The 26,355-nt window shown below is 40.6% G+C and overlaps 1 protein-coding gene across 3 annotated transcripts in view; it reads left to right on the forward strand.

Annotated features, from left to right (window-relative positions):
• The first annotated feature begins 9,711 nt into the window (after nucleotides 1-9,711).
• The window catches only part of SLC12A2 (solute carrier family 12 member 2), a 54,334-nt gene continuing 37,690 nt past the window's right edge, over nucleotides 9,712-26,355 (forward strand). The window contains exons 1-2 of one of the 3 annotated variants that reach the window (XM_066181930.1): nucleotides 9,712-10,412; nucleotides 26,129-26,248. In XM_066181930.1, the coding sequence (XP_066038027.1) occupies nucleotides 9,912-10,412; nucleotides 26,129-26,248 (621 nt within the window). In that variant the 5' untranslated portion in view covers nucleotides 9,712-9,911. Of the gene's footprint in view, nucleotides 10,413-11,925; nucleotides 11,977-26,128; nucleotides 26,249-26,355 lie in introns of those variants that run through there. The other 2 variants (XM_066181929.1, XM_066181931.1) reach the window with 2 other exon arrangements.

Consider the following 26,355-nt stretch of genomic DNA (forward strand, 5'->3'; position numbering starts at 1 on the left):
ATGACAATAGAATGCAATGTGTGGGGTGATGTTTGCCATATTTTTTGACACAGTTGAAGAAGTTATTTTTGAAACTGGATAAAACAGACTTTACAATATGATATGTGGAACAGGAATGAGCTACAGTTACAGCAGAAGTTCTCACTCTTGGTCTGAATGAGCTGCCTACAGGATGTTTTGAAAATATGAACCAGTTAATCAATCAAAGCAGCAGCAGGTCAATGTCTGTTTCAATGGTGCTTTAGGTATCTTTCATCAAGGGGAAAGCAAATGACAAGAGAAAATCCTCTTTTGAACATTTCTACCAGAATTTGCATCAGATTTTGTGCTTCCAGTTCAGTTTCAGAGAATCTATAAAGGTACCTGATGACCACTTTCTCCACCAGATGCGTCTGAATAGAGGTGTTTTCCTAGGAGCAGAAGCACTACATGAGGTAAGTTAATGCAAACATTATCTGGAAGTCCAGACCCTAAAGGGGCCGATGCCAGATGCAAGAATGATGAAATTCAGAAAGCAGCTTATAAATACAAAATTATACCGATTTTGAGGAGGAATTCTGTCAAATCCTTGCTAAGAGTTCACATACACTTCGACAGTATAAGATTAAGAGCTTTAATATTTTCCTCTGCCTGAAAACTGCTGATGTTTTCTGGTGAATGGCGAGTCCTTTCTTCCCGCCTTCCTAAGTCTATGGCATCTGCATCAGCAAGCTTATTATGCTGAGTGTCATAATTTTTTAACTTAATTGATAGTTCTATTATAGTTGAAAGACTGACTGTAGCTCCCTATTTTCCCTCTTCCAGTGCTTTACAGCATTTTGCATACATGTACTAAGCTCCTTCCTATCTGACCCTTCATAAGAACCACAGCCTTTTTCAGTCTCTCATTTTTCCACTTTAAAGCACTTTTATTTCTATTTTCTAGAAAACTGGAATTTTTTGTCTATTGTGCTTTTTTGGAATGCAGACTAATTAAACTGTATGATTGCAAATGGAAATGAGTGGCTGGCTGAATATTATGACAAAAATGACATAGAATCATAAAACAATAGAATCATAGAAAGGCTTCAGTTGAGAGAAACCTTTAGGATCATCTCATTCCAACACCCTGCCACGAGTAGGGACACCTTCCACTATACCAGGTTGCTCCAATCTCTGTCCAACCCACCCTTTCAGGGATGGGGCAGCCACAGCTTCTCTGGGCAACCTGTGCCAGGGCCTCAACACCCTCACAGGTTTCATCCCTTTTTCACCTTTTTTCACCATCATAGGGTTTTCATCTTTTTTTTTTTTTTTTCCCCTTTGAAACAATCATGTTTACTTGGAAGTGTCATATACGTGTCAGCTACACGCTATCTTTTTCAATGAATTTTCATAAACCTTGAATTTCCTTAGCGCTCCCAGTGACCATTCATCCAGGTCACCCTGAACTTACCCTAGGGAAAGAGTTCAAAAACATTTTTAATGACAAGAAAAAGATTTGGATTCTAGCCCTATACAAAAAAATGGGGCTACCCTTTTTTTTTTTTTTTTTTTTTTTAAATAAAACCTGCGTGTAATGATTTCCAGAGATTAGTGATAAAGTCTTTGAAAGGATGCAGGTGAGTCACTATCTGAGCATTTAAAGACTTCAATAGCACTTACAAAAATACCCCAAGAAAAAAGAACATTTGACCAAAATACTTAGCATTGTTCAGGAATACAATATACAGCAATTTATCCTGCCAACATATCTTTAAAAGTTACACAAAGGACCTACAACTAGTATTTGTAATGCAATCTGTATTTCTTAGCCTGAAAGCAAGGGGAAAACAAGTGCATTGCTACAAAACTGCATTTTCAGCTTCCACTACTTATAAGATTAGAATGGATTTGACTGCCTTCAGTATTAGCAGTTTCCCCAATGAATCTGTGGGTGGAACAAAAATGTGGAAATGAAAACTGAGAGGGTATTGTGTGTTCAAAATAATCCACCTCCACTCTCACATAGTAGATTCAATTTGGGCTGTCATCTTTCTATGCCTCAGTTTTCCCATCTGTGAAATGGTTCAAGTCAGAATATGTTCTTTTACCACTATATCTTCTTGCACCTTAGTTTCTTTGTGCTCCCACACTAATTTCCTGTTCTGGCAACAAAAGGAGAGAATAGTTATTAAAACTGCTTATGAACAAGCTTCTTTGATTAGCTCCCAGTGGCTGTACTCCAAAGGCTGGACACATTCTGGGGCACAAGTGCCCTGTGCAGACATCATCAGGGTTGTGATAAAGGTTCATCTTCCCTGCCTGGTCTCCAAAGATTCCATCCTCTGATACCAATTTATACCATACACATCATAATCATATACCATACTTCCTCAGAGATCTGAATACGAATTGAAGTTTAGAAGAGATTACATTGGTGACATATGATAGAAGTAGTGTAGTCCTCCTTTACCATAATCTTAACTTCCTGAACATGTAAACTCTACAAACTTGTACATTAACATGAAAAAAATCTGTAATGACTGGATTAAAACTCTTGATGCTGATAGTATATGGGACACATTTTGTTCGTCATATCAGAGGAGGGTATCAAGATTTCCATTCAAACAATTGGACTTTTCCCCCCACCCTGAACCACTCAGTTTTAAGCTGTTATAAGGCAGGACAAAAACTAGGAGTTTTCTGAACACTGAATTAAGTAGGCAAAGTGAAAAAAAACCAAAACCAAACCAAACCAAACCAAAAAAACAAACAAACAAACAAAAAAAAGCCCAACCCCAAAACAAAACAAAAAAAAAAACCCAAAAAAACCCAAAATCAAAAGGATGACTGTAGCATGAATTATCAGTAACTTCCACTCAATTTTGATAATGAGTGTTTATAGAACATGAAAAAATAAAAAAAAAATTAATGGACTGACTGTCACAGAACAAGAAAAATTAAAAGAAAAGAATTGAAAATTAATTGTATGAGTAGAATGTGGTTGGGTGGCTTGAGCTTCTGGAAATATAGATATCTGTGGACACTGGTGGGCTGCTGGCCAACCTGCCTCCTTTGGCTTCTTTACAAAACGGGTATTTGTTCCAAAGGACATGCATTTCAGAAGATAATTAATGGGATACAAAGATGTAAAAGCTATTTTATCTTCCAGAAACATAATTAAGTAACAAAAAAAAACAAAAAATAAAACCAAAAAAACACAAAACAAAAAAACCAAACCCAACCAACCAAAAAAAACCAAAAAAACCAACCCAGCAACAACAACAAAAAACTTAGAAAAATGAGAAAGAGAAATATTTTAGCTACACCCCTGAAGGATAACACAGTTCCTTAATCCCTGTGTTCTGGCTACCTCATGATTATAGGCTGTACTAGTTTGAAATCAAACCAGTGGGAGACCGTAAGTCAGAATTATAATTTTATAGGGAAAAAATTAAAAGAAATAATGAAATGCAGTAGTACAAGGACACTGACAAAGACAGAATACAACCTGACACCCTATGGTGGTAGCAGTCCAAGCAAAGCGGTTCTGTTGAAGCAGTGATCCTGTAGAAGTAATGGATCTGAATATCTAGCAGTAGCTCTTGTCCTCTGAGAGTCCAGTAGGTAAGCGCTGCTCTGGTGTTCAGAATCTCGGCTTATATCCAGGCTGGAATGCTTGGTGCCTCCCTCTGGGTGGAGCATCTCACAATGGGATGGTGAGTCATATGATAAGGCCTGATGGGCCCATTAACAGGAGATAATCCAGAGTGGGGGAGGCAGGGAGCACTGCCTCACCTGGTTTGAACAGTTCATGAAGATGGTGATAGAATATACTTCAACCCAGGACATAGGCTACAATCTCCAAAGTTTTGTCTGAGACAACTTCTTGCCTGTAGTTCTAGAGAGCAAAGAGATGAACTGATGAAGGAACTGAAATATGCACAATGGACTTTGTTCACACAGAGGTGTCAGAAAGAAACTATCAGAACAGGTTCCTAGCTCACAGAGAAATTAAATAGGAGGGTCTCTGGTGAGAGAGACTGTATGAGCTCCATCTTGAGCATCTCAGCTGCTTGGTTTGGAATCAAAATTAGTCCTCTGCAGTCTGGACTGAAGTTACTAAGTGCTCAGGCTGCCCACTTAACATTTCAGAAGCACCACAGTGATAGCCTACAGCTTTATCTGTAACAAAATTCCTTAGAGACTAAGACATAGAAATTACTAAAACTATTAAAATTACTAAAACAAAACAAAACCAAAATCACAAAGAGCAAAATTTTGTTTTGAAAATATATTAGACTGCACAAAAGGCCTGTTCATTGTCTTATTTCCAGAATTGTTGTAGTAACTCCATCTACATTCCCAAAGCATTCTTGATGTATGTGCCTATAGCCACAGCACTTTAAAATAATGAATTCCATCTCCATTTGAGTAATTTCTTCTTCCTAATGCATGTATGTACACACTGCAATTTTCAAATGCTGGGCAAAAAGAGGAGTGAGTCAGACAATAAATGCTCCGAAAGATATGTGATAATTGAAGTTCGTAATTATAAGGTCTGTCTTTGCATTTAATCTCACTCTGTCACATGCACACCTTGGCACTGGTTTCTAGAGCCTGTGGGGCTTTGCCGTTCTCAACTGGACTGTTACAGGCACAGGATGAAAGGCAATTTCTTGGGTACCAAGACAACCAGAACTTTAAAGATAAACCAGTACCCTAAAACTAGACATGGAAATTCACACTGAGGGCAGAAAGCAGGTGCTGAATATCCTTCCTCCAACTACCAAAACTGCACAACATCTTGCAAAAACTTATATTTTTGGACAGACATGAGACCTCATGCAGACCCCCTGCACCTCACTCCTAAGCAAATGCATTGGTGACAGAGTGTTAAAACTGGAGCCCTTTGAAGAAGCTATCTAAAATGTCAGTCTTCAGAGAATGCTAGAAACACTAAAATTTTAGGACTAGTGTAATTATGGTGGTGATCTCACTACCACCAAGTCTGTAAAAACAAGGACAGTCAGATACTGAAGACACATAGGGACATATCTAAGGCACGACCAGAACAAGCAAGGCCCCCTGGAAGAGATTTTCTAGCACCACATCTGGCTGCCAGCAAACGGATTTCATTTCTAAGTGTCTTAATCATAGAATTTTTCTGGCAACTTTTCAAAAGTGTTGCTGCAATTACCTTTTTTCTTGTAAGCTAGGATTAGTGTAATACAAATACAGGTAAGTTACCACATGACAATACTGTATTTGTTAGGACTTCATCAAGATTTCTTGGAGAAGAAAATATTACTTAAACACTGATTTAGATGAACACCTGTAATAATTATAAAGGGCACAATAAACAGCACAGTAGGAGTATACAAATGTTAACTCTGCCTCTATTTTCTAAGGAGCAGGAAGGAAAAATAGAAGAAAATAAATAATATAAAGGAAGTGAAGAAAGAAAAAAGCAGAACAAAGAATCAGGCTGTGTGAGCTGGGGAAATGGGGGACAAGATGCACAAACAACATTTTTAAATCCTAATGATGATTGCATAAAAGGGGCAACTAGGTAGACAACAATCCAAGAGGGCGACTAATACTCATATGGTTCAAGTAGCACATGGATAGAACCCGCTCTAAAATTTTAGCTCTGAAGAACTGCATTGAAACAGTGACTGCAGCTTGCTCTACAGGAACAAAAAGCACACAAAATCCCCAAATCCACCTATGCTCACCACAAGAACAAAAAAAAAATAAAAAAAGAAGAAACTGATCAAAGACAAAGCTCCTGAGGAGACTAAAAGGAGTTAGATTCTTACAGGTGCCAATTGCTGAAAAAAAAATTGTTGAGAGATGACAAATTCGTATCACCAATCAAGAATGTCTTGAGAAAGGTTGAGAGGTAGTTGGCACAAACAAACAGGAATAAGGCAAGTTACTAGAGAAAACCTTTTCTGTGCAAAAGATGAAATGTCTTAATATCAAATCAAAACAGATCATGAGCCTGAGATGAATGCCCCAATACAGAAAAATATACAGAAAAAAACGAATTCCCACATAGATCTGGAACAGCAAGCCCATCAAGAGCCTAGCGCCAGTGGATGATGATGATGATGATAGAAAGAGCCCTCATACAAGAAAAGACCCGGTCAGGTAGGCAAAATGAGTTGTTGTCATCTGCTTGCACTTTGGAAGAGAAAGACTTAAAATTACAGTTCTTCTGCTTGGCAAAGAGGCACACAAGAGTGAGATCTAGTCTAAACGACCAGAACAATCATAATGGCATAAAATGTTTGTCTCTTCCAGCGCTTCACATTAGTTATCAAATGAGCCCTATGAAGTATCTTGTGAAGCTGGCAAATGGCAAATTCAAAGTAGAAAAAAGAGACAATTTGTCAAAGGATACTGATACCTCCACAGCTTTCTTTTCCCTTCTTCCTTTCTGAAGAAAAAAACCCCAAAACAATTACTAATGCTCTGTGGTAAAGAATTTTGGCCAGAATAGGAGTATTTTATTGGTTGCTTTTATTTAATGTGTTATGCTATTTTCTTTACCAACAATATCCAAACTCTACTGCACTTCTCTTTTAAGCAGTGGTATGTCAGAAACCACTTAATTATGGGTTTATAGTGAATATTCTTTTATTTTTCTCCCTCAAAGTGTATTTCTTACTATAACTGAGATTTCAATTGGCAGTTATTGGGAACTTGTGTGCCCTTTATCCTCCCTTACAGTTACAAAATCTCTCACCCTTCTTATCAGTTACATGAAGTGGCAGAATCCTGATGAAGACTTGGTACATTATCCTCTTGCTGTTGTTGCCAGCTTCTCATACAGTGGCAATTCCTCATCTTTTTGATCCTTTTAATTCTGAGAGGCTTGCATTTTCCTCATCAATCTTTTCCTTGTGTTCTCCACTCCCTTGTCTTTCTTGCAGGCTGTGGTAGCATCCTCAACTTTTTGTTTTCTTCAAAGCCAGTATTTAGCACTGTTTCACATTCATACAACCATGGAATCACAGAATGCTAAGAACTAATGCCAGGCAGGACACTGGCCTTGCAGACATAGCCAACACACATCCACTCATACATGAACAGTGTTCTTTAAAACATCTAAATATTGCAATATTGTCCCACCATTATCACCTGTATAACATCCATGGGATTTCACAAGCTGCTTCCCTCCTCTGTTTTCATTTATTTATACAGGGAACTGACAGAAATTGCCATTTCCAAGTCTAAACTGTTTCCAAACACCTTATCATATGACATTCTATGCAGATGTTGATCAAGAACTGTTTATGTCAGGTTATGAAAAATGTATGGTGGATTTTCTTTGCATATCATCTGTTGCTTAGGTGCTGTTTACTTTCAGTTCTGAACAAAAATCTTTTATTTTTACTCATTCCCTTCATCATTCACTGTTTTTCAAGCCCTTGCACCCTGACAAAAGCAAAAACTTCACTGTGGCCTCATCTTTTTATTTTCCAGTTTTTAATGGATTTTTTTACACAGACTTTATTTTCTTCACAGTCTGAAAATTCACCAAATGTTTCAAATATTTTGTCTTTTTAATTTGTGAGTCTATCAAAGACTGTCTCAAACTATTTTGAAATATATGGTTTTTACTGTTTTTCTAAAGCAGTGTTTAAGCAAAGAAGGATCAGCGTACCCAACTTTTTAACCTACTGAGGCATCCTCAGTTTTTTTTAGACATGTGCACATCCCTAGAATTGAAATTTCCTCTAATTGTTATGGAAAAACAAGCTTTGTTTTATAGTTCCAGTCATTTTCTGTTGGATGACGTCACCACATTTGTTGTTAATTGAAATGAAACAGTAGAGATTTGGTGAGCTAGAAGATGGATGTTGGCACTCAGAATTGCTAGGCAGAGGGGGAAAATATACAAAACTGTACTTGAGGGAAAAAAAATACTTGGAACCCAGAAGTACCAACTAAAATGTCACTGAAATAAAGAGGTGGCATTGCTCAGGAGGCCTGACTGAAGTGAATGTTTGCTTGATGATTTTTAGCACCCTAAATAAGGTGAAACTGTCTTGGAGACATAGCCAACCTCTAGAGATAGTCTGTGAACTGCTACCTTCAAGTATAAATACAACAAAAACACAAAATGAAAAATCACAGGTGAGTCCTTGTTTAAATTCTGACTATGGAAGCTGAAGTATTTTACTGCCATCTGAGGTTTCTTTGCACAACCTCAGAGCCAACCTCATATGCTTTAATGGATTATCCAGGCACTTATGTTCCAGTAAGAGCAAGGAGGCAGAACGACTTCACTTTTCACGTTAAAGAACCATGTATGCTTCTGGAGAAAGAATAAGCTTTGAGAAAACAGGGACAAAAAGCTGCAGCAATGGAGACAGAGAAAGGCATTACTGACATTAGATCTATTATGCAAGTGGGTTCTACAGTGTACTTGACAGAGATCCAGAGGCTGGAAGGTAAAAAAGGGGGAATCCAGGGGGAAATTGTGAAGGGACCCAGGAGTGTGAGGGGTGCAGGGAGTGTGAGAGGAACCAGGGAATGTGTAAGTCCAGGGGTAATGATGATGATGGGGGCACTGAAGCATCTCTCAGGACAGATGAGGGAGCTGGACCTGTTCAGCCTCGAGTAGAGGCTGAAACACCCTTGTTTGTAGATACCGAGAGGAGGGTGCCAGGAAGTTGGAGCGGAGCTGTTTGGTCAATCACCAGGGCGAGAGAAACAGCAGGAACTGATGCACAGGAACATTCCACCTGAGCATGAAAAACTTCTTCCCTGTGCAGTGACCGAGCACAGGAACAGATTGTCCAGGGAGGGTGTGGAGTCTCTGCCTTTGGAGACATTCCAGAGCCGACTGGACCCAATCCGGTGCCATGTACTTTGGGATGACCCTGGCTGAGCAGGGAGATCGGACCAGATGACCCAGTATGGTCCCATCCAACCTGAACCAGTCTTGTGATTATGTCGGGTGACTGAGGAATTGGGGTGTGAGCGGGTTCGTGGGGAGTGTGAGGAATCGGAGGTTTGTTAGGGGATCTGGCGGTGTATATGAAGGACCAGGGTGTGTGTGAGCTCTGGGGCTGTGCGTGATGAACAGGAGGGATGTGAGGGGATCTAGGAATATATGAGGGGTCCGAGGAGCTGTGAGACACCAAAGCATGTGAGAGGTCTGGGGCGTGAGGGGCCCAGGGGGTGTGTGAGAGGTCCGGGGGTGTTTGTGTGTGTAAAGGACCAGGGGTGCCTGAGGAGAACTGGGGGTGTGTATGAGGAGTCTCGCGGTGTATGTGAGGGACTGGGGGGGCGGAGGGGGACGGGACTGAGGGGGGGTGTGTATGGGAGGTCCGGAGTGCGTGAGGGCTCCCGGGGGCGTGTATGGGAGGTCTGGGTGTGTGTGTGAAGACTCCGGGCGCGTGTAGGGGACCCGGGGGTGCCTGAGGAGTCCCGGGGTCACCCGAGGGGTCTGTGCCGCACCGAGCGGCTCCAAGCGCCCCCGCGCTCCTCTCGCGAGACGTGGCGGCGGCCTGCGGGGCTGTGCCGGGCGGGATCGCGACGCGCCCCCCCCCCGCCCCTCCCTACCGCCGCGGGGCGGATGCGGCGGGGCCGCCATAGTGCAGGCGGGAGGAGCCGCCGCCGCCCGGCTGGGGACGCGCTCCCGCCGCGCCCTCCGCCGCAGCCGGGAGCGGGCGGAGCCTGCGCGGCGCCGCCGGTTTTCCCCCCCTTGCATCCCTTCCGCCGCGCCAGCCGGGGAAGCACCGCGCTCCTGTCTGGGTAGAGCGGGATCGGGCGGAGGGACCGGAGGCACCGTCACCTGGCGCTGCGGCGGGGGCAGGGCGCGGCGCTGTGTCTGCGGCAGCCCCGGGGCGCTGCTCGGCCGCTTAAAGCAGCGGAACCGCCGGCTGCGAGGGGCGTTCGAAGCAGTGGCGGCCACAGAGCGAGGGGAAGGCATGGAGGGCAAGGAGCTGGCGGCGGGGTCCGCGGGGGCTGAGGGCTCCAAGGATGTGCTGGGCAAGCCGCTGGGTCCCACGCCAAGCCAGAGCCGTTTCCAGGTGGATCTGGTGGCCGAGGGGCCCCGCAGGTCGTGCGGGGACATCGGCGTGGCGGGTAAGGGAGTCGAGGAAGCCAAGGGCAGGTTTCGGGTGAACTTCGTGGACCCGTCGGCCGGCGGCGAGAGCCCCGGCGAGCCCGGGGGAGGCAGCTCGGAGGGCGGCAATGTGAGCGGCGTCCAGAACGGCGGCGATACGGTGATGAGCGAGGGCAGCCTGCACTCGGGCGGGCACCACCACTACTACTATGACACCCATACCAACACCTACTACCTGCGCACCTTCGGCCACAACACCATGGACGCCGTGCCCCGCATCGATCACTACCGGCACACGGCCGCCGACCTGGGCGAGAAGCTGCTCCGGCCCAGCCTGGCCGAGCTGCATGATGAGCTGGACAAGGTGAGAGCGGCCCCCGGGCTCCTTCGGCTTCGGGGGCGCGACGGCTCCTCGGAGCGTGTCGGCAGAAAAGCTAAAAAAAACCAAACAAAACAAAACAACAAAAAACCCCCCAAAAAACCAACAACCCCCCCCCACCACCACCCGGAAAGCTCGCCGAGCCTCGAGGAGGCGCAAATAGCGCGGATGCATAGCTTGCGTCTCAGTGCTGTTATTTTTTTGTCTTCTCGTGACGCAGTGGTATCCATCCCCCCCCCCACACACGTGCTTTTGGGAGATGGTACCCCAGTGCGAGAGGTATTTCGAGCCGTAGGTCTGAATTCCTGTTCATCGTGCGGGGGAAGGTTATCTTTTACAGGTTTTCCAGTTCTAAATAGCCTCCAGCAGATAGGGTATTAATTCGGGGGCTCGCCATGGGAATTAGTCTGGAAAAGAGAGTGAAAACACTTGAAAGAGACGCTAAAAAGATTAAATAAGGATGCGCTTGCTTTGGTAGCGGCCGGAGGTTTGTCTCTTCGCCGCTGAGGCAGAGCCCCCTGGATCTGATGGGATCCGGGTCGGATGCTGCTGGATCTGCGCCGGCACAGATCCTTAGCGAGGCTCCCCAGGGCTGCTTGGTGGCCCCTGCGCGGCGGTCAGGGCTTGAAACATTTCGGAGCTGTGCGTCTCAAGCTATTTCTGTTTTGGACCACGAGTCCGTGTGCTATTTGAGACGAGTTGACAGTGAGAGCCTTCTTTGCGTTGCAGGCTGTCTTGGCTAAAAGACCAGCTTTAGCTGAATGTAGAATTCACTTCCTAGACTTTTTTTTTTTTTTTTTTTTTAAATAAACTACTAAACTAACGCTACATAAAGCATTATATCTTGCACTGCTGTTTTCGCAGAGTTTGAGAATTGGTGTATGGCTGTGCTCAGAAGCCTGTGTTTTAAATGGAGTTTTTCTGCTGGTTTTAGGGAAATAAAGAAATGCATGGGCCACGTTCCAAGGAAATGAAGAATATTTTGTTTCCAGAACTTTTTTTTTATTCCACCTTTCGCTCCTTATAGGTGGAATTCCATGAGGAAATGTGTGTTCTTTCCATTACACATTTACCTGTTTCACACCGTTATTAGGCTGCTCCGTTCATCAGCACTGATATGTGGGGTTTGTGGTTTTTTGGGTTTTGTTTTTTGGGGGAGGGGGGAAGGTGGTGGTGATTGTTTAACTGTATTTTTTGACTTTGACTATATTCCCCTGGCTGTGGAATTGTTTCAGTAGAAGTAACTGGTTGGTGTATTATAGAAGTACGTATTTGTGACATCTGAGATTAGATGTCAAATTCTAATTACTAACCATAGCTGCAATTACTCCTGCCTTCCAGGTCCCTTTTTGATGGAGCTAAGTGGTGATCTGTGGTCTGATTCTAAGTTAGCATGAAATCTAAATTGGCAATTACTGCCACGTGTTTGGATTTGAGTAAACTATAAATAAACCACATATATGTGTGCTTGTAGTACATGCAGAACCACATTGGTTTTCTGTCCTCCTCCCCCAAATTTCTGACTTCTGGTCCGTGATGGGATGACCAGGTATTGGATACTCAGTTTTGTAAGCAGAACGTTTCTCGGATTTCTAAGGTTGGCAGATAGCTTTTTCAGTGCATTACTGTTGCAACACTCTGGAAGGCTCTTTGACAACGTTAAGATACTTCAGTGCAGATTATAATATATTCTGGAACTATAATTTCTAAGATTGTAATTTCTTTATTAAGAAGTAATTAATGGCAAGGAATTTTCTTTGTAGTCTGTGGCATAGAGGAGTTGTAGACAACCTAATTATAAATCATTATCAAAACAGTTTCACAGTGAGCATTAGTTAAGTCAAATTATTAATTTCTTAAATGTCACTAATTGTTCTGCAGTGTGGATAGATCTACGTGTGAAGATACTTCTCTTTTTAAAGTCGTGTTCTGTCTGCTTGGACCCTTCCTTCCATAAAATAAATACTGGGAATGGAATATGGAATTTTGGTATTAATTTTTTTAAAAGTCTCGATATAAATGTCAGAATTTTAGGTTGAAGTTCAATGGAGTAACTCAAGTGTTCTGTCGAAGGATATTTAATGTCCAAAGCAATTAAAGCGTTAGCAGCTACTTAGGCTTATATGAAGAAGGGAAGCCATTATTTTTGCTTCCAACTTAGCAAAACACTTTCCAAGATAAAACTGTGAACGCAAAAGCTTTTAATAAGGGCGTGTTGTGCATGCTAATAGCATTGGATACCTACGTTCCTGACAATTTCAGGAGTTTGAAATACATCCTGTCTCTGGTTACATACTTGGTTGTAAACCCAGAGCCCTGATAACTTTTAAATCAAGATGGTGCTGTACTTTTATATGGAAGATGTTCTTAAAACTATTGTGCTTTTTTTTTTTTTAACTGTTTCCCGGGGCTTGTTGTCTCCATTCTCAAAGTGACTTCAGTTCCTGCTGACTAGCAGGTCTTTACTGTTGAATAATGCTGTGCTTTTGGGAAAGTATCTTACTGACTTTTGGTAGCTTGAAGAATTAACCTTGTGCTTAAGCTGTGGATTTTGTACCAATTTATCAGGTACAGCATGTCTGTGCAAGGCAGCTGATACAAACATCCTAGTACTTTACATAAAGTTTACACTGTGTGAATACCTATTGTTGTGCCTCTTGCTCTTGACACAGTGCATCAAGAGTGGCAGATACTTTGTGTAAGGAATGATCCAAAACTGTTTACCAGCAGTATGGTTCAGTGCTTTGAATGCAGCTATTTTATCCTACAGTTAGAGTTCGTGCTATTCTTTTGCTTTTTATAGGTAGATAAATGTGAGGCAATGTTGGAGCATTGTTGATGCCAGTCCCAATTATAGAACAGATTTTTTTTTCCCTTTAGCTTTGTTTAGAAGCTTCATCTGTCTAACACTTCTACTGATTCAGTTCTCACAGAAAAGCAGTATTGGAAAAAGAGTGACTGTTTGAGGAGGACACAAACACTCATGTGCTGGAGGGGTCCCATTTCACAAATGTTTGTCCTGCAGTCCTGGTGGGATAGGTGTTTGTGTGGTTATTCCAGCAGTGACTTTCCTCTTAGGAAAGGGATTGTACTTGAAACTGGCTGTGGAAACACAGCTGAGTGATGCTGCAGTACTCTGAGGTGGATAAATTGCGTAACACTGGTCTTGGTTGATGATATTAAACTCCAGGTGAAGGGGTCTTGTCTTAGTATGTCATTGGCTGCAGATAACTAAGGTGTTCAATCTATTCCTTACCCAGTTGGTATGTTTTAATTTGTCTCTGCTTTACAGAGATGAGAGAGAGTATTTGGTGATGCTGTTGCAGTTGCTATCTTGTAGATAAAGGGAATGTATTGCAGGAGCTCTGGTCTCCAGAGATTTTGAGGTGAGAGGATGTTAGCAAAAAAGTGGGAGTGAAGTCAGCATACCATGACATGCAGGTTTTTGTTGCAGTAGTGTTCCCTGCCTTCTTGAGAGGGATCTGTCTTCAGACCCTGGGAAGATGAAAAGCATTCTTGCTTTTCTTAATTTTTTTCCTGTCTTACAGCTTTTCATGGGTCAGCTGCATCTGTAGGAAGCAGTGTGTAGGAATACTGCACGTGTCTCTGTGCTTCTCAGTTTATCAATACCCTGTCATAATATCGGAGACCTTATTGATCCGACAATACTCTTAGAGTATTCAGACCTGCACACTGTAATCCACTGAAATAATTCAGGATTTTTCTGTATAGCGTTGAGTTAATTGGGGAGCATATGTTTTTTCCTTAAGACTAGATCCCACTATATACGAGTGGTTCTGATTTGATCTTTATGCAGTCCCTCGCAGCTGTGGTGAGTGGATGTGGTGTGAACCAAGCCCTCTGCTGGCAGCTCTGCTCTGCTGTTTGTTAGATACTCGCGGGGAGCACTGACAGGGTAAGGTACTAATCTCAGAGGAAGATTCTTACACCACCTCCACCCCTCTCCCCCAGTCAAATTATAAATCAAAACAAAAAGAAATCCCAACGTATTTAAGAACACAAGTGTGCTTTGCTTCCTCCCACACAAAAATCTGTGCACCTGTCATCTGAATTTGGAGACGTGTAAAGAAAAAAGGCAACTTCTGGTAGTCCTGATACAAATTGAGGGGTTTTTGTTTGTTTTTACTCAAGATGGATGACTATAATTGTTTTCAGTTGTCTTTCTGGCTTTAAGTATTTTCTCAAACACTGTTTTTCCTCTGACCTGATGACTTCAAAAGTTTAACATAAGCACAGTGAAAAGATCAGTGTATAGCATTGCCTTTAAATGAAAATACATTCTGTCTTGAGTGTTAAACTACTGCTGCACCTCTAATATTTGTTTTTGTTTTCTTTCAGTTCGTGGTTTGTTTGCTTAGCCTGTAACAAACGCAGAACTCAGCTAAAGATGCGTAAAAGGTTAAAAGATGATTGTTGGTATCAAGTTAGCTGACCCTGTTACATAATGTCTGTCTTTAAAAGCTCCTTCCTCCCCTCTCATGGAAGATTGAGACCCTCTTGTGGATAGTTTTTATTGCACCACCTTGCTGAGTCTCGTTTACAGTCTGTAGGTCTCTTTCTTTCTTGAGTCCCTGTTATTTTTAATTTAAACTACATTTCCTTCTTGCTGTCTTTCATATATGTGAGAATTTGAATCTTCTTTCTGAAGTTCACTGTACTAAAATAAAACAAGAGAAGCTCTCTTAGTCTTGTTCTCAGTGCTGCTGCATGTCTCCCAGAAACCTATAATTGGTAACTGTTCTTTTATCATTTTAAAGCAGCAGTGACCTTAATGCACCTGTATTCAGTGAGGCTTTATTTGCATCGTGCAGAGGGATGTTTTTAATGCTTTTTCAGCCTGTGTCGAGAATCCTCACTTTGCTTACCGTGATGCTGCACTTAAGCACAACCATTGCTATCAAGGAAAAAATGAGTGTACTTCTGTGTTGCTGCAATATTAGTGTTCCAGGGCTTGTATTTTATAAACAGCATATATAATTTTGTATTTTATGTTGCTTGATGCTTGTATCTCTTGAATCTTTGATGAGTCTTTAGTCCAGAGCACCTATGGAATGCTGAAAAGCTTGAACTATGTTCGGCAAACTGCTAATATTATTCTTACTACTTTTTTTTTTTTTTTTTTTTTTTTTTTAATTTTTTTTTTTTTTAACATAGCTCACAGCACAAGTGTGGACTGCTGATGAAAGGGATGAACTTTTTGCTGTTACAGATCTTAGTTGGATCTCATACAGATCTGATCTGGTTTACAGAAAGCCAACGCCCCCTCAGCTGCAAAATCTTGCACTGCATGTAGTGATTCAGTTCCCTGATTCAACACGTAAGGGATCTCTACAGTCTTTTCACTGCCCGCAGGTATCAATAAAAAATGTTTTGAGTATGCACTCCTAATATACATATATTCATTTACTTAAAAACTTTATATACATATGCTACTGTACAAGTTATGTGTATAGTACAAAGTGAAACTTCAAGAGTGATATAAAGATGAAATTAACGCTTCCCTTTTTTTCTCTCTATTAACATTACAAAAAAAATACTGTCACACTCCTAGTGGACTGTTCCAGAACTGGTTAAAGAGGAAGATGCTGCATAATTAATCTTCAGATTAACTTTTTTTCCCATTTGGTACTGCACTTGATTAGACATCAAATGATTTTCATTCTTGAACAACATTCTTGCAGGGGAGGAGCTTGGCAAGATCAGTATCTTGGAGTAATTTAAACCAGTGTACTGCATCTTCTGTTGAATTCTTCAGATTTTTTCCTAAAGCCTCATATAATACTCATTCATGAGCAACCACAAACTCATTTTCCCCACTTCTTGGTACAGGTAATAGCAGTCACACTGGTCATTGGTTGCTACTAAGCATTTTTTAAAAATAATTGACTTCAAATTATTTGTCTTTCAGAGTTTTGGAAGATACCCATTTTTGCATGAATGGTCTTTGATTTATTTCTGCACTTCACCATACTGATTAAACCTGATGAACTTACTGAAATTTCATTTATGCATAAAAAGTAACTTTGGCTGTATTATCTGTGCCTTGTACTGATTTAAGGATAAGGTGATAAAAAGAGTAAAGAAATTCTGAAAAATTGAAGTTCCATTTTAATAAGAAGGCTTATCTCTTGCATCTTCGTTTTCACTGCTCCTACTTCAGATGATTCAGTTGTTTGGGTTATTTTAATTTCAAAAAAAATAGCACTGTCTGTTTCAGCTGAGAAGGAGCTGTGATGCTAGATTAATGTTTCAACTTGGTCTGTCAGTCTATGTGGCAGAGACTCCTAAGATTATTCTGAGTAGTACTGCTTTAGAAGTGCAAGGAGTTTGGCAGCTTTGGCTGAAATGTGGTGTTGTGCCAGTGCAAGTGAGTGCTTTCCTGTCTGAACATACCAGCCCTGCTTAGTGCTGGCTCAGGCTGTGCTGTAGCTGCATTTGCCACTTCAGAGCATGACATTAAAAATTCAGGTAGTACTTGGATGATTTATTAGGATTACTTCAATGGACTTTTTAGTCTGTTGTAAGCCAACAGGTAAAATGTAACTTTCCAGGAACTTACTACATTGGAGCTAGACTTTCTACAGAAATGAGATGTTTTATTAGGGTTTTACTATTGCTGCATAGGGCCATTTGCTCCCGTCTCCAACTTCTTGAATACAAAGTGTACCATGTCTTGCAGAATTAGATGAAAACCAAAATCTGTTAGGAGCAACGATGCCTCTAATAAAACTTTGTTTTGGGGTGGAGAATAGATGACTTGTGTGCTGGTTTGGGCTAATTTTTTTGGTTAATTTCCTTTCCAGTAGCTGGTGTGGGGTTCTGTTTTGGATCTGTGCTGGACACAGAGTTGGTAATTTAGAAATGTTTTTGGTTTTGTTGAGCAGGACTTCCACACAGCCAAGGTCTTTCCTGCTCCTCCTGTGGCCACGCTGGTGAGCAGGCTGAGGGTGCATGGGAGGCTGGGAGGGGATGCAGCTGGGACAGGTGACCCAAATTGACCCAAGGGATGTTCCAGGCCATGTGATACCATTCTCAGTATAAAAAGTAGGGGGAGAAGGAGGAAGGGGACATTGGGAATGATGGTGTTTGTTTTCCCAAGTCACTGTGAGGTGATGGGACCCTGCACTCCTGGAGATGATTGAACACCCCTGCCCAACCATGGGAAGCAGGACATTAATTCCTTGCTTTGCTTTGCATGTGCGTGTGGCTTTTGCTTTCCCTGTTAAACTGTCTTTACTGTAGCCTGTGAATTTTTATCCTTCAGTTCTCTCCCCAGTCCCACTGGTGGAGGAATGAGCAAGTGGCTGCTTGGGGCTGGGCTGCTGGGGTTGAACTAGGATTGGAAATCTGGTGGTGTCTAGGGTTGGAAATCTGGATGATTTGAAAATCTGATGTGTCCAAAATAATTTCTTGACAAGACTGAAATTAATTCTCTTTTGTACTTAATTGCAGAACATTGTATTTCTTGGACTACACTTGAGTATGCCAAACTTCTCTGCAGGAGGCTTGCTAATTGGATTTACTTCAGCTCTTATGCAATCAAGTGCTGCATCTGCTTCATTCTGTAGTGTATCAGGCTTATGCGTTTCAGATACTCATGTGGAAACTACCGGTGTTCAGAGCCTAGCTCCACTTTCCTGTGAAGAGTGGTTTCTCCTTCCAGGACAGTGGATATCCTAAGGAATGCTATATTCAATGCACCATAAGGAATAATTGCATCTCTAGATAATTCGGAGTGCAGACGTGGTTCTGGAAAGGGTCATGTGCGGAAATGAAGGGGCATTCTCGAGGTGTGAAGTAGACTACATTCCCTAAACTGAAGGGATTGGTTGCCCCTACACTTGTGCAGGAAGTCATGCCTCCTGCAACTTTCTATTAACCAGAACTGGAGAGACTGGTAGTTTGGGCTTTTTTGGGGGACGTTTGGTTTTTGGGGGTTAGTTATGTTTTGTTTTTATGTTGGCAGACCATGTTGACTACTCTGTGACAGGAGGGCCTTATTTAAGCTACAAAATTTTTGGGGGTGCAGATCATAAGCATTGTGGGTCTTCCACACTGCAGGGCTACTGAACAGAGGCCTTTTCTCATTTGTTTCTAATTTTCATGATCTGCTTGGCCATTTTCGTACCATCCTGTGCATATGGAGGGTTGCTTGAATCAAGATATAAAGATGTGGGGTAGTTTTCTTTATTTTGCAAAGTGCTCTTGTTCTTTAATTAATGTTTTTCCTAGGGGGGGAAGCAGATATTTATATTTCTGACAGGATACAGGTATTTCATACCTGTTGATGTCAACAAAACTTTGCTGTTTTATCACATGTTAAAACTGCTTCAGAGGGATGTAGCCTACATATAGTAAGTTTAGAGATTTGTCAAGAAAACTGTGTTCATGTAAGACATTAAAGTAGTGCTAATCTTCATAAACAGATCTCCTATTTATCCTTTGTAAGTATACCACCTTGAAAGAAGGGATTTACTCCTAAGCTGAAATCAGTTGCCTGAGTAAGTTTCCTGATTAAGTCTTGCTAACTTAGTTAATACATCATACTACCTGTAAAAGTTGGGAGGATGAGTGGATGATTATCCCTTTAAAAGAATTAAAGTAAAAATGGCTTACTAAATCATTACATATACAGTATGTATATGCACACACATAAAAAACCATGCTGTTTAATGTTTCTCTATTAAAAACAGTGTGCAAGACAGAAATACAATCTGATGGCAGAGACACATAGCTAATCCTTAAGTTGACATGTTAATTGCAGCTATAAATTTCTTCTATTCAAATTTACTCTGCTGCAAACACAATGCAACACTCTTTAATTTCAGCTTGAGATAACATTAATATTCAGTGTTTGATGCAATCTCTTTTAAAAATCTCTGGAAGTGGATGCCAAAGGCATTTGCTACTATATTTTAAATGTGTAATTGTAGAGAAGGTAATATAGTCAAAGCACTTGAGTTTTGGTCTCTTGGCTGCAAACCTGCAGAGGAGATCTTTGACTGAGGTGAGTAACCACTTATTGTAGCTGTTGATGTTTGAGTCCAAGGAATCCTGAGTTTTAAGAACTGACTGTTTTATTTGGACAATTTATCTTCTGCTGTTTTAGATAGCATCTAGATGCCATTTAATGGCTTAGTAGGCTTTTTAAAGTTATGACTGTAAAGACATTGGAGTGGGAATTATGGCAAATTTGCTAATAGAATTTAAAATTCCATTCCTGTTTTATAACCAACTAGTAAAATACCTAATATGACTGCTGAAATTTCTGAGCTGCTGTCAACAGCAATGACTAGTCATTGTTCCCTGCTAGTATTAATTTTCATTTAAATCCTTTTGAGTTAGTTCTTTAAAGAAAATGCTAATAAGGTGTTAGGCAGACTGAGGTATCTTAAAGATGTCTTTGTGCCATGTATTCTCTTCTGTATGCTACCTGACTGGGTTTTTTTCCCTTACTGGGAGCAATGCTGATCAGTCAAGCTTCCCATCTACTCTGGAAAAACCTGGGCAGTTGAATCTGTTTTGTTAGCTTGGTAAATTTTTTTTAACTGATACATAAGCAGAAATCTGTCAATTGTTCCAAGTGTCCTGTGGAAGATACTGATTTCCTGAATAGCAATTTCTAAGTGAGGGGTAACCCTGTCTGAAGTACCAAAGATTCAGACGGTTACATCTGTTGTAGAATTTACACTTTCATTGCTCTTTCATCAGAATGAGGCCAGTTACAAAGCATTAGTTGAGAGTTGTGCATGCTTGTTCTTAGTTTCCATACCTGTCGCCATCCTTATTGCAGCAGAGCAGGACTAGTTAACTAAATAATGTCCAGTCAGACTGTTCTTTAAGGGAATGTTACATAGAGTAAGATATTTTAAAAGTCATTACCTGTGATACTTCCTCCCTTTGGAGTTACTTCCCTTACAGGAAAAAAACCACTTAAAAACTGTCAGACTTGGCAGAGTTGTTTTAAGTTTAGAATTAGAAACTCATCACGATTTGTGGTTTGTGAGCAAAGTTGGAAATAGTATCTCAGCCTCTCTTGTAACCGTTTTTTCAGAAAACAACTACAGCTTTGTAGTTGTTTTCTGAAAAAATGGTTACAAACAGTAGTCAGTGTCACGAGCTTGAGTCAAAGAATGGTGAAAATTTATATTTCCTCCTGTGTATTTAAGTACTGAAATAATTTGGAATCTCAGGCAACCAGATTCAAGGCTTTTCTTGATAAATGGTTTATCATAAGACTGTCTGGTGTCCCTGGATAACAATATGCTTAAAGCCATTCAGTGGAGATTTAGGTGTTTTGGGAAGGAAGCTCAGTCCTCTTGATCTGTTTCATAACTGTGTTGATAAAAGCATTAAAAGATAAAAACAGCTTATCAAACTGACCTCTAGACAAAAACTGGGAATTTTATGACTGCAAACATCAACATGCTGGAAAAGTAATGTTGAAAGAACAGATATATTTGATACTGCTTGGTGTCCTTCAGGCAACATTCAATACCTAGCTTATTATTTATCCTTTATCAGACAGCATCACACTTGGACCAGTACAGTTTTCAAAAGTTCTGTTATATCAGACGTAAACACCATAGCAGCAGGATTATTTTGCGAGTTATTTTGTGCATGAAATACATCTAGCACTTCCAAAATCCTTTATTCATATCCATGGAAGTGTCACAGATGGTGGGAGCTAGAGTCCAGAAGTTTATGTACTTTTTCAAGAAAAAGATCTTTGGTAGTGTTTAAAATTACTTGGAAGTGTTACCACCATTTGAGGCAAAATGTCTATTAATTCTTACGTAACTTAATAGCTTTATTCTGTCATTTTTACGGTATCTATGCTCTGGCTAAAGTGTCCTTTAATTAGAAAAACAAAAAAACCAAAACAAAAGTTTATAAGCTCTTTTTTTATGGATGTCTTTAAGTATGTTAATTCTGAGGAAAACAGATTTTGTAGCCATAATCTGAATAGTGTGCAGGTCTGGAGTTGGGATATTTGAGAGTATAATTTCCCAGTAATGATTCTTCCTCTGTTGAGACAGATGGCATGCTGCATCTGGATCAATACGTCTTACTGCTTGTTTCCTTCCACAAAATAAGAAACATCTTAAAGTGACAATGCTTAAAAAAATTAACCTTTTGGAGATAGAAACAAGAAATTGTGATTGTAAGGGGTAGTGAACAGGTTGGCAGTAGTGCTGTGAGCCACAGTGAAGGACTGCCGAAGATGTGGGAAAGCCTCTCTTGTGATGGTTTCTTGCAAACATCCCCCACCTCGGAGCTGCTGAGGTGTTGACTGGTGAGGGCATGGAATCGTTCTGTCAATACTCTATGGGCAAAGATGGTTCTCAAGTAGCTTCCTTTATTTTTTTTTTCCTGTTCTTAGTAAGCATGAGAGAACTGTGCTCAGTATCAGAATATAGGTATGTAATCAGAATAAAGTATGTATTAGAATATAGTATCAGAATTTAGAATGTAGGTACAAAGCAGTTTTAAGTTTAAGCGGCTTGATTAAATGTAGTGGAAGGCCATTTTTATATTTCTTTGCAGAAGCTGCAGCTTGGAAAGATTAGACTCCTGATTTTTAGCATTATGATAATATAAACTACTGAAACCAGCTTCAGTACTGTATCCTGCCAAGATGGGAGGAAGGTGCTGTTGTGAAACCTTTCTAGGGAGTTTGTGTAAAGAACCTCATATTATGTGGCATGTGATAAACCTGTAACTGGCTAAACTTGAGCAATGGGAAAAGCAGTTAAATGCTGTAGTCTGAGGTGCTTCTCTGGCGTCCTGTTTTCACACAGGACTAATAGCAGTGGGAGGGATTAGCTAAAGAAGTCAGTGACTACTTGGAACACACCAAATCAGGCAGTTCACAGTGATAGCAATCTGTCTGGAGATACAGCAAATCGCCTTCCATACAGGACTTGCTGGTGGTCCTGTCTTTAACTTGCGGCTTCCAAGTTGTGATTCTTGAAAAGAAGCAAAACTTCGTGTGTGCTTATTGTGGTATTACCTCATACAGCCCAAGTATATTGACAATAAGATGGGATTTAGATAAGTTCACCACAAAAAAAAATTAGGCTGCATGACATACACCACTATCAAGAACGCTTAAATAAAGCAGTTTTTACTGAACTTTTTGATGTACCAGTGTATAACAGGCTGTGTGTGAAAAACCTCAATCTCCTCTACCAAAATACCAGTATTTTCACATTACTAATCTAATAGATGTGGAGGCTATTCACAGTTGTCACAAATAACTTATTGTTATGATCCAGCACTGGAGACGAAATAGTAGAATATCTGTGTAGGAGCAGAAATTAACTATTTCTTGTCTGAAGTACTCTCAATGTATGATAAAATGGTGAGCGTGTAAACATACATTATTTTTCCTTTTACAGCGCAAGTGAACACCATGACTGATTATTTTTGGACTGATTATTTTGTTTTAAGAATTGTGGTAATAGGACTGTTTCTGATCTGAAATGTCAAACCCCCTTTTCTTTCCCCTTCTGTTACACCCCCTCCAAATCCACAGTGTGTTAGTGTTTTTTACTGTTTATGAAGATCTTATCGTACTATTTTAGAACAGTTGTTCGAGAATAGTTCTAGGGCAGTTCTTTCCATCCAGTGTCTTACTTGAGTAGAAGCATTGTTTCCTCATGAACACGAGCATGAAAAATACTACGCCTGCTTGATTTACAGCTGAGACCACAGTGGTGCTTTCTTAATATTGCCTTAGAGGGCTGAACTTGGAGCCTTCTGGAGTGAAATTCTTTTGTGCCCACACTTCGTAATATCTGTTCTCAGTGGTGCTTTATTGGGCACCCACCAGCACTGATAACCAGGAATAACCTTTCAGTTATTACATTTTGCTTGTTCTTCAAAATGTTTTCCTAAGAAATATTGCACGGTGTGGAGAGACGAGACATGGAGAACAAAACTTTCCTGTGTTCACAGTGCACTGTCTTGGAGCTGGTCTGGTAACTGATAACTCAGAATAGTAGTCATGAGCCATTATCTCCTCCCCAGAACACGACAGGCTGAGCTGTGGGTTGTTTGAGCACTACAGTAAAATGTGTAGCTGCCACATGGTTGAGGTTTTGAAGTGACCTTTGGGGGTCACCTTGGTGATGTGTGCAGGTTTTACCAATACTTGTCCAGCCATGCTCACATGATGAAGTATTTGATCCTTCCTTAGACTAGGTACAAAGGTATTTCTCCACCTTCTTACCAAACCTGAACTTGCAGCAAGCAAACTCCAAGCTTGTTAAAAAAAAAAAAAAAAAAAAAAAAAAAGGCATAACTGCACTATTTTAAGACATGAAGATACAGATTCTTCCTGCTGTTCCTTGATCCTCCCTAACCAGTCTTCTCAGAGAATAATTTTGTTACTTCTTGCTACAGATGTGATGCGTGTTGTTGTAAAAGCAGATGTTACCTACTGTTGGCAAGTTTTTTTTGCCAAGCTTAAAAATTGTTTAGATAATTTGAACGTGACTCCATTTATGTAATGGTTTAAAATAGAGTTTGTTCTAAGTATAATGTGATGGTTTTCTGTAAGGAATAAGAATGGGTTTTGTATGAACAAGTAATAGGTGGTTATACTGTCTCATGCTTGATTGGAGGGTTTGGCATTGTTGTGAAGGGTCATAATCTGCCCCTTTTTTAATGCATCTTTTTTTCCTCTTTGTTTCCTCCCCACTTCTGAAACAAGTCATAAAGGGAGACATTAGTGCTTAGAAGGATTTTGTTCTGCACTTCTAAGCTATTGGATCAGGGTAGGTGGTCAGCTCATCCTCTTCTGGCTTGAGGCTCAGACTTAAGTAGGAGATGTTTTCTTAGTTCTGATTCAGGTAGGTCAGCGTTTCTGAAATGTAGCAGCATTGTAATTCTCTTTTCGGTCCTCACTGTTCTTCCTACTGTTCTGAATTTTTACGTGCCACTACTTGATTTGGCTTGAGTGCCTGAATTCAAATAATCAGCAATCAGTAATTCATCTGATCAAAAGCTGTGCAAATCTCCCAAGAATTACAGCAGTTAGTTCTATCCAGGAAAGCTGCAGTACAGCAGAACTGGGTAATTCCTGGTTAGGTTTCTATTTGTCCTCTGTTTAGTGTATATAACACAGTAATACATATACATGCATACATGAAAGAAAGAAAATATATATAATACATAAGATTTTTTTTTTAAACTCCTTTATTTTAACCCCTTCTGGAGACAGTATAATGTACCCATTAAGAGAGTAAGCTGTTAAAGGTAATGATCTGGAAACTGATCTTGATTCTGCCTAACAGTGGAAGGCTTGTGCCTTACAGGGTCACCAGATGTGTTGCAGGTGTATCTGTTTCTATGAGAAGTTCACAATTCTGCATCAGTGAGAGAAGCAGATATGAATCTGTGCTACTGACCTTTGGATAAGGTTGACATAATCTGTTTTTTTTTTAAATCTGGTTTGTATGTTTACTGCCGATTATATGAGCATATGGATGACACCCTTCATAATTGACAGGTTTAGAAATATTTCCTCTGGACTCTGAGCTGAGGCTATATCTGGTACTAATGTACCAAGAGTAGAAAGAATTCAGTAAAATGCCTAATCTTTATTAGTCCTTCCCTGCACACACTTGAAAGCCTTATTTGTGTCCACTCAATTTTGTGTCTTACTTAGCAAATGTGGTTTTTGCCCTTTACGTCATTGGGATTGAACCTCTAATTGTTTCACTGTTTTCTAAGCCCTGGGATGCAGGCTTCTTCACAGTATGCTGTTTGAGCTGGTTTGTTGAATGTTGTTCAGGGTCTTTCTAGTGTATCCATTCTTAATACTTGTTGCCTTGGATAAACTAACAGCTTAGAGTGCTTCTTGCTTTCTCATAGCAAGTGTAGGAAATGTTTAAGTATTCTGGTGTTTTCTTGGCTTGGCAAAACAGAGTTGCCATTTAAGCAAGCATATATGTGCGTGTATATACATATATATTTTCAATTTATATTTACAGTTGAGATTTTCTGCATTTTTTGAAGTTGAGAGTTGAATTATGAATAAAAGACATAAGCTGGCTTTTGTCCACAGGACTGATGTTTTCTCCATCTGTCATCCTTCCTATTTAAATGAGGACCAGTGTTTGGGAAGAGACTTCTCTTCCCTCCTTTTCCCTGAAATGCCAATCTCCCATCCTTCTTTCTGGCAGCATCACCTTACAAAGAGTAGTAGAATAGTTTACAGGGAAATGAATAATTTATTTCCTGAAAAATTGATGAAATGACAGCTAAGTCAGAACTACAGGAAATGCTACAACAGAGACCAGTAACTTGTGATAGAGCAGTCTGTGCTTTCAGATTAAGATGTAAAATTTCTTGTGCATTTGAAATCTTCCAGCTCTTTTTCTACGGACCAGGTGTTTGACTTTTTTAGGCACCTAAAACTAATTCTTGATAATGCTTACCACACTGGCTGTTACCAGTTTGCTCTTGTAAGTTTGTTTTACATTCCTTGAAATCTAAGATGTCGGTCATGCAAGGGGCAAAAATCAGCAGCTCAAAACTTCTGCATAGTCACTCTTAATTTTTCTGTTTACACAAGTGAGATGGGTTTGGGGTTTTTTTTACTACATAAGTTTCTTATGCCCACTCTGCTCTGTCAGTCACACAAAATACAAAGTTTTTTTATGTTTTCTAAGGAGCCCTTTGAAGATGGCTACGCAAATGGTGAGGAAGGCACACCAGCTGGGGATGCAGCTGCTGCTTACACACCTGACAGCAAAGGAGTGGTCAAGTTTGGCTGGATAAAAGGTGTGCTGGTAAGTTTGATATATGGTTTTTCAATTTCTTGCAGATGCTGATGTATTCTTACAGATCTTTCCAACTACCTTTGTTTTTGACAGGCATTGTGATAGTGTAATATAAA

The sequence above is a fragment of the Chamaea fasciata genome, unplaced genomic scaffold, assembly GCF_029207755.1.
Source record: "Chamaea fasciata isolate MVZ Bird 193981 ecotype frontalis unplaced genomic scaffold, bChaFas1.0.hap1 SCAF_4, whole genome shotgun sequence".
Classification (NCBI taxonomy): domain Eukaryota; kingdom Metazoa; phylum Chordata; class Aves; order Passeriformes; family Sylviidae; genus Chamaea; species Chamaea fasciata.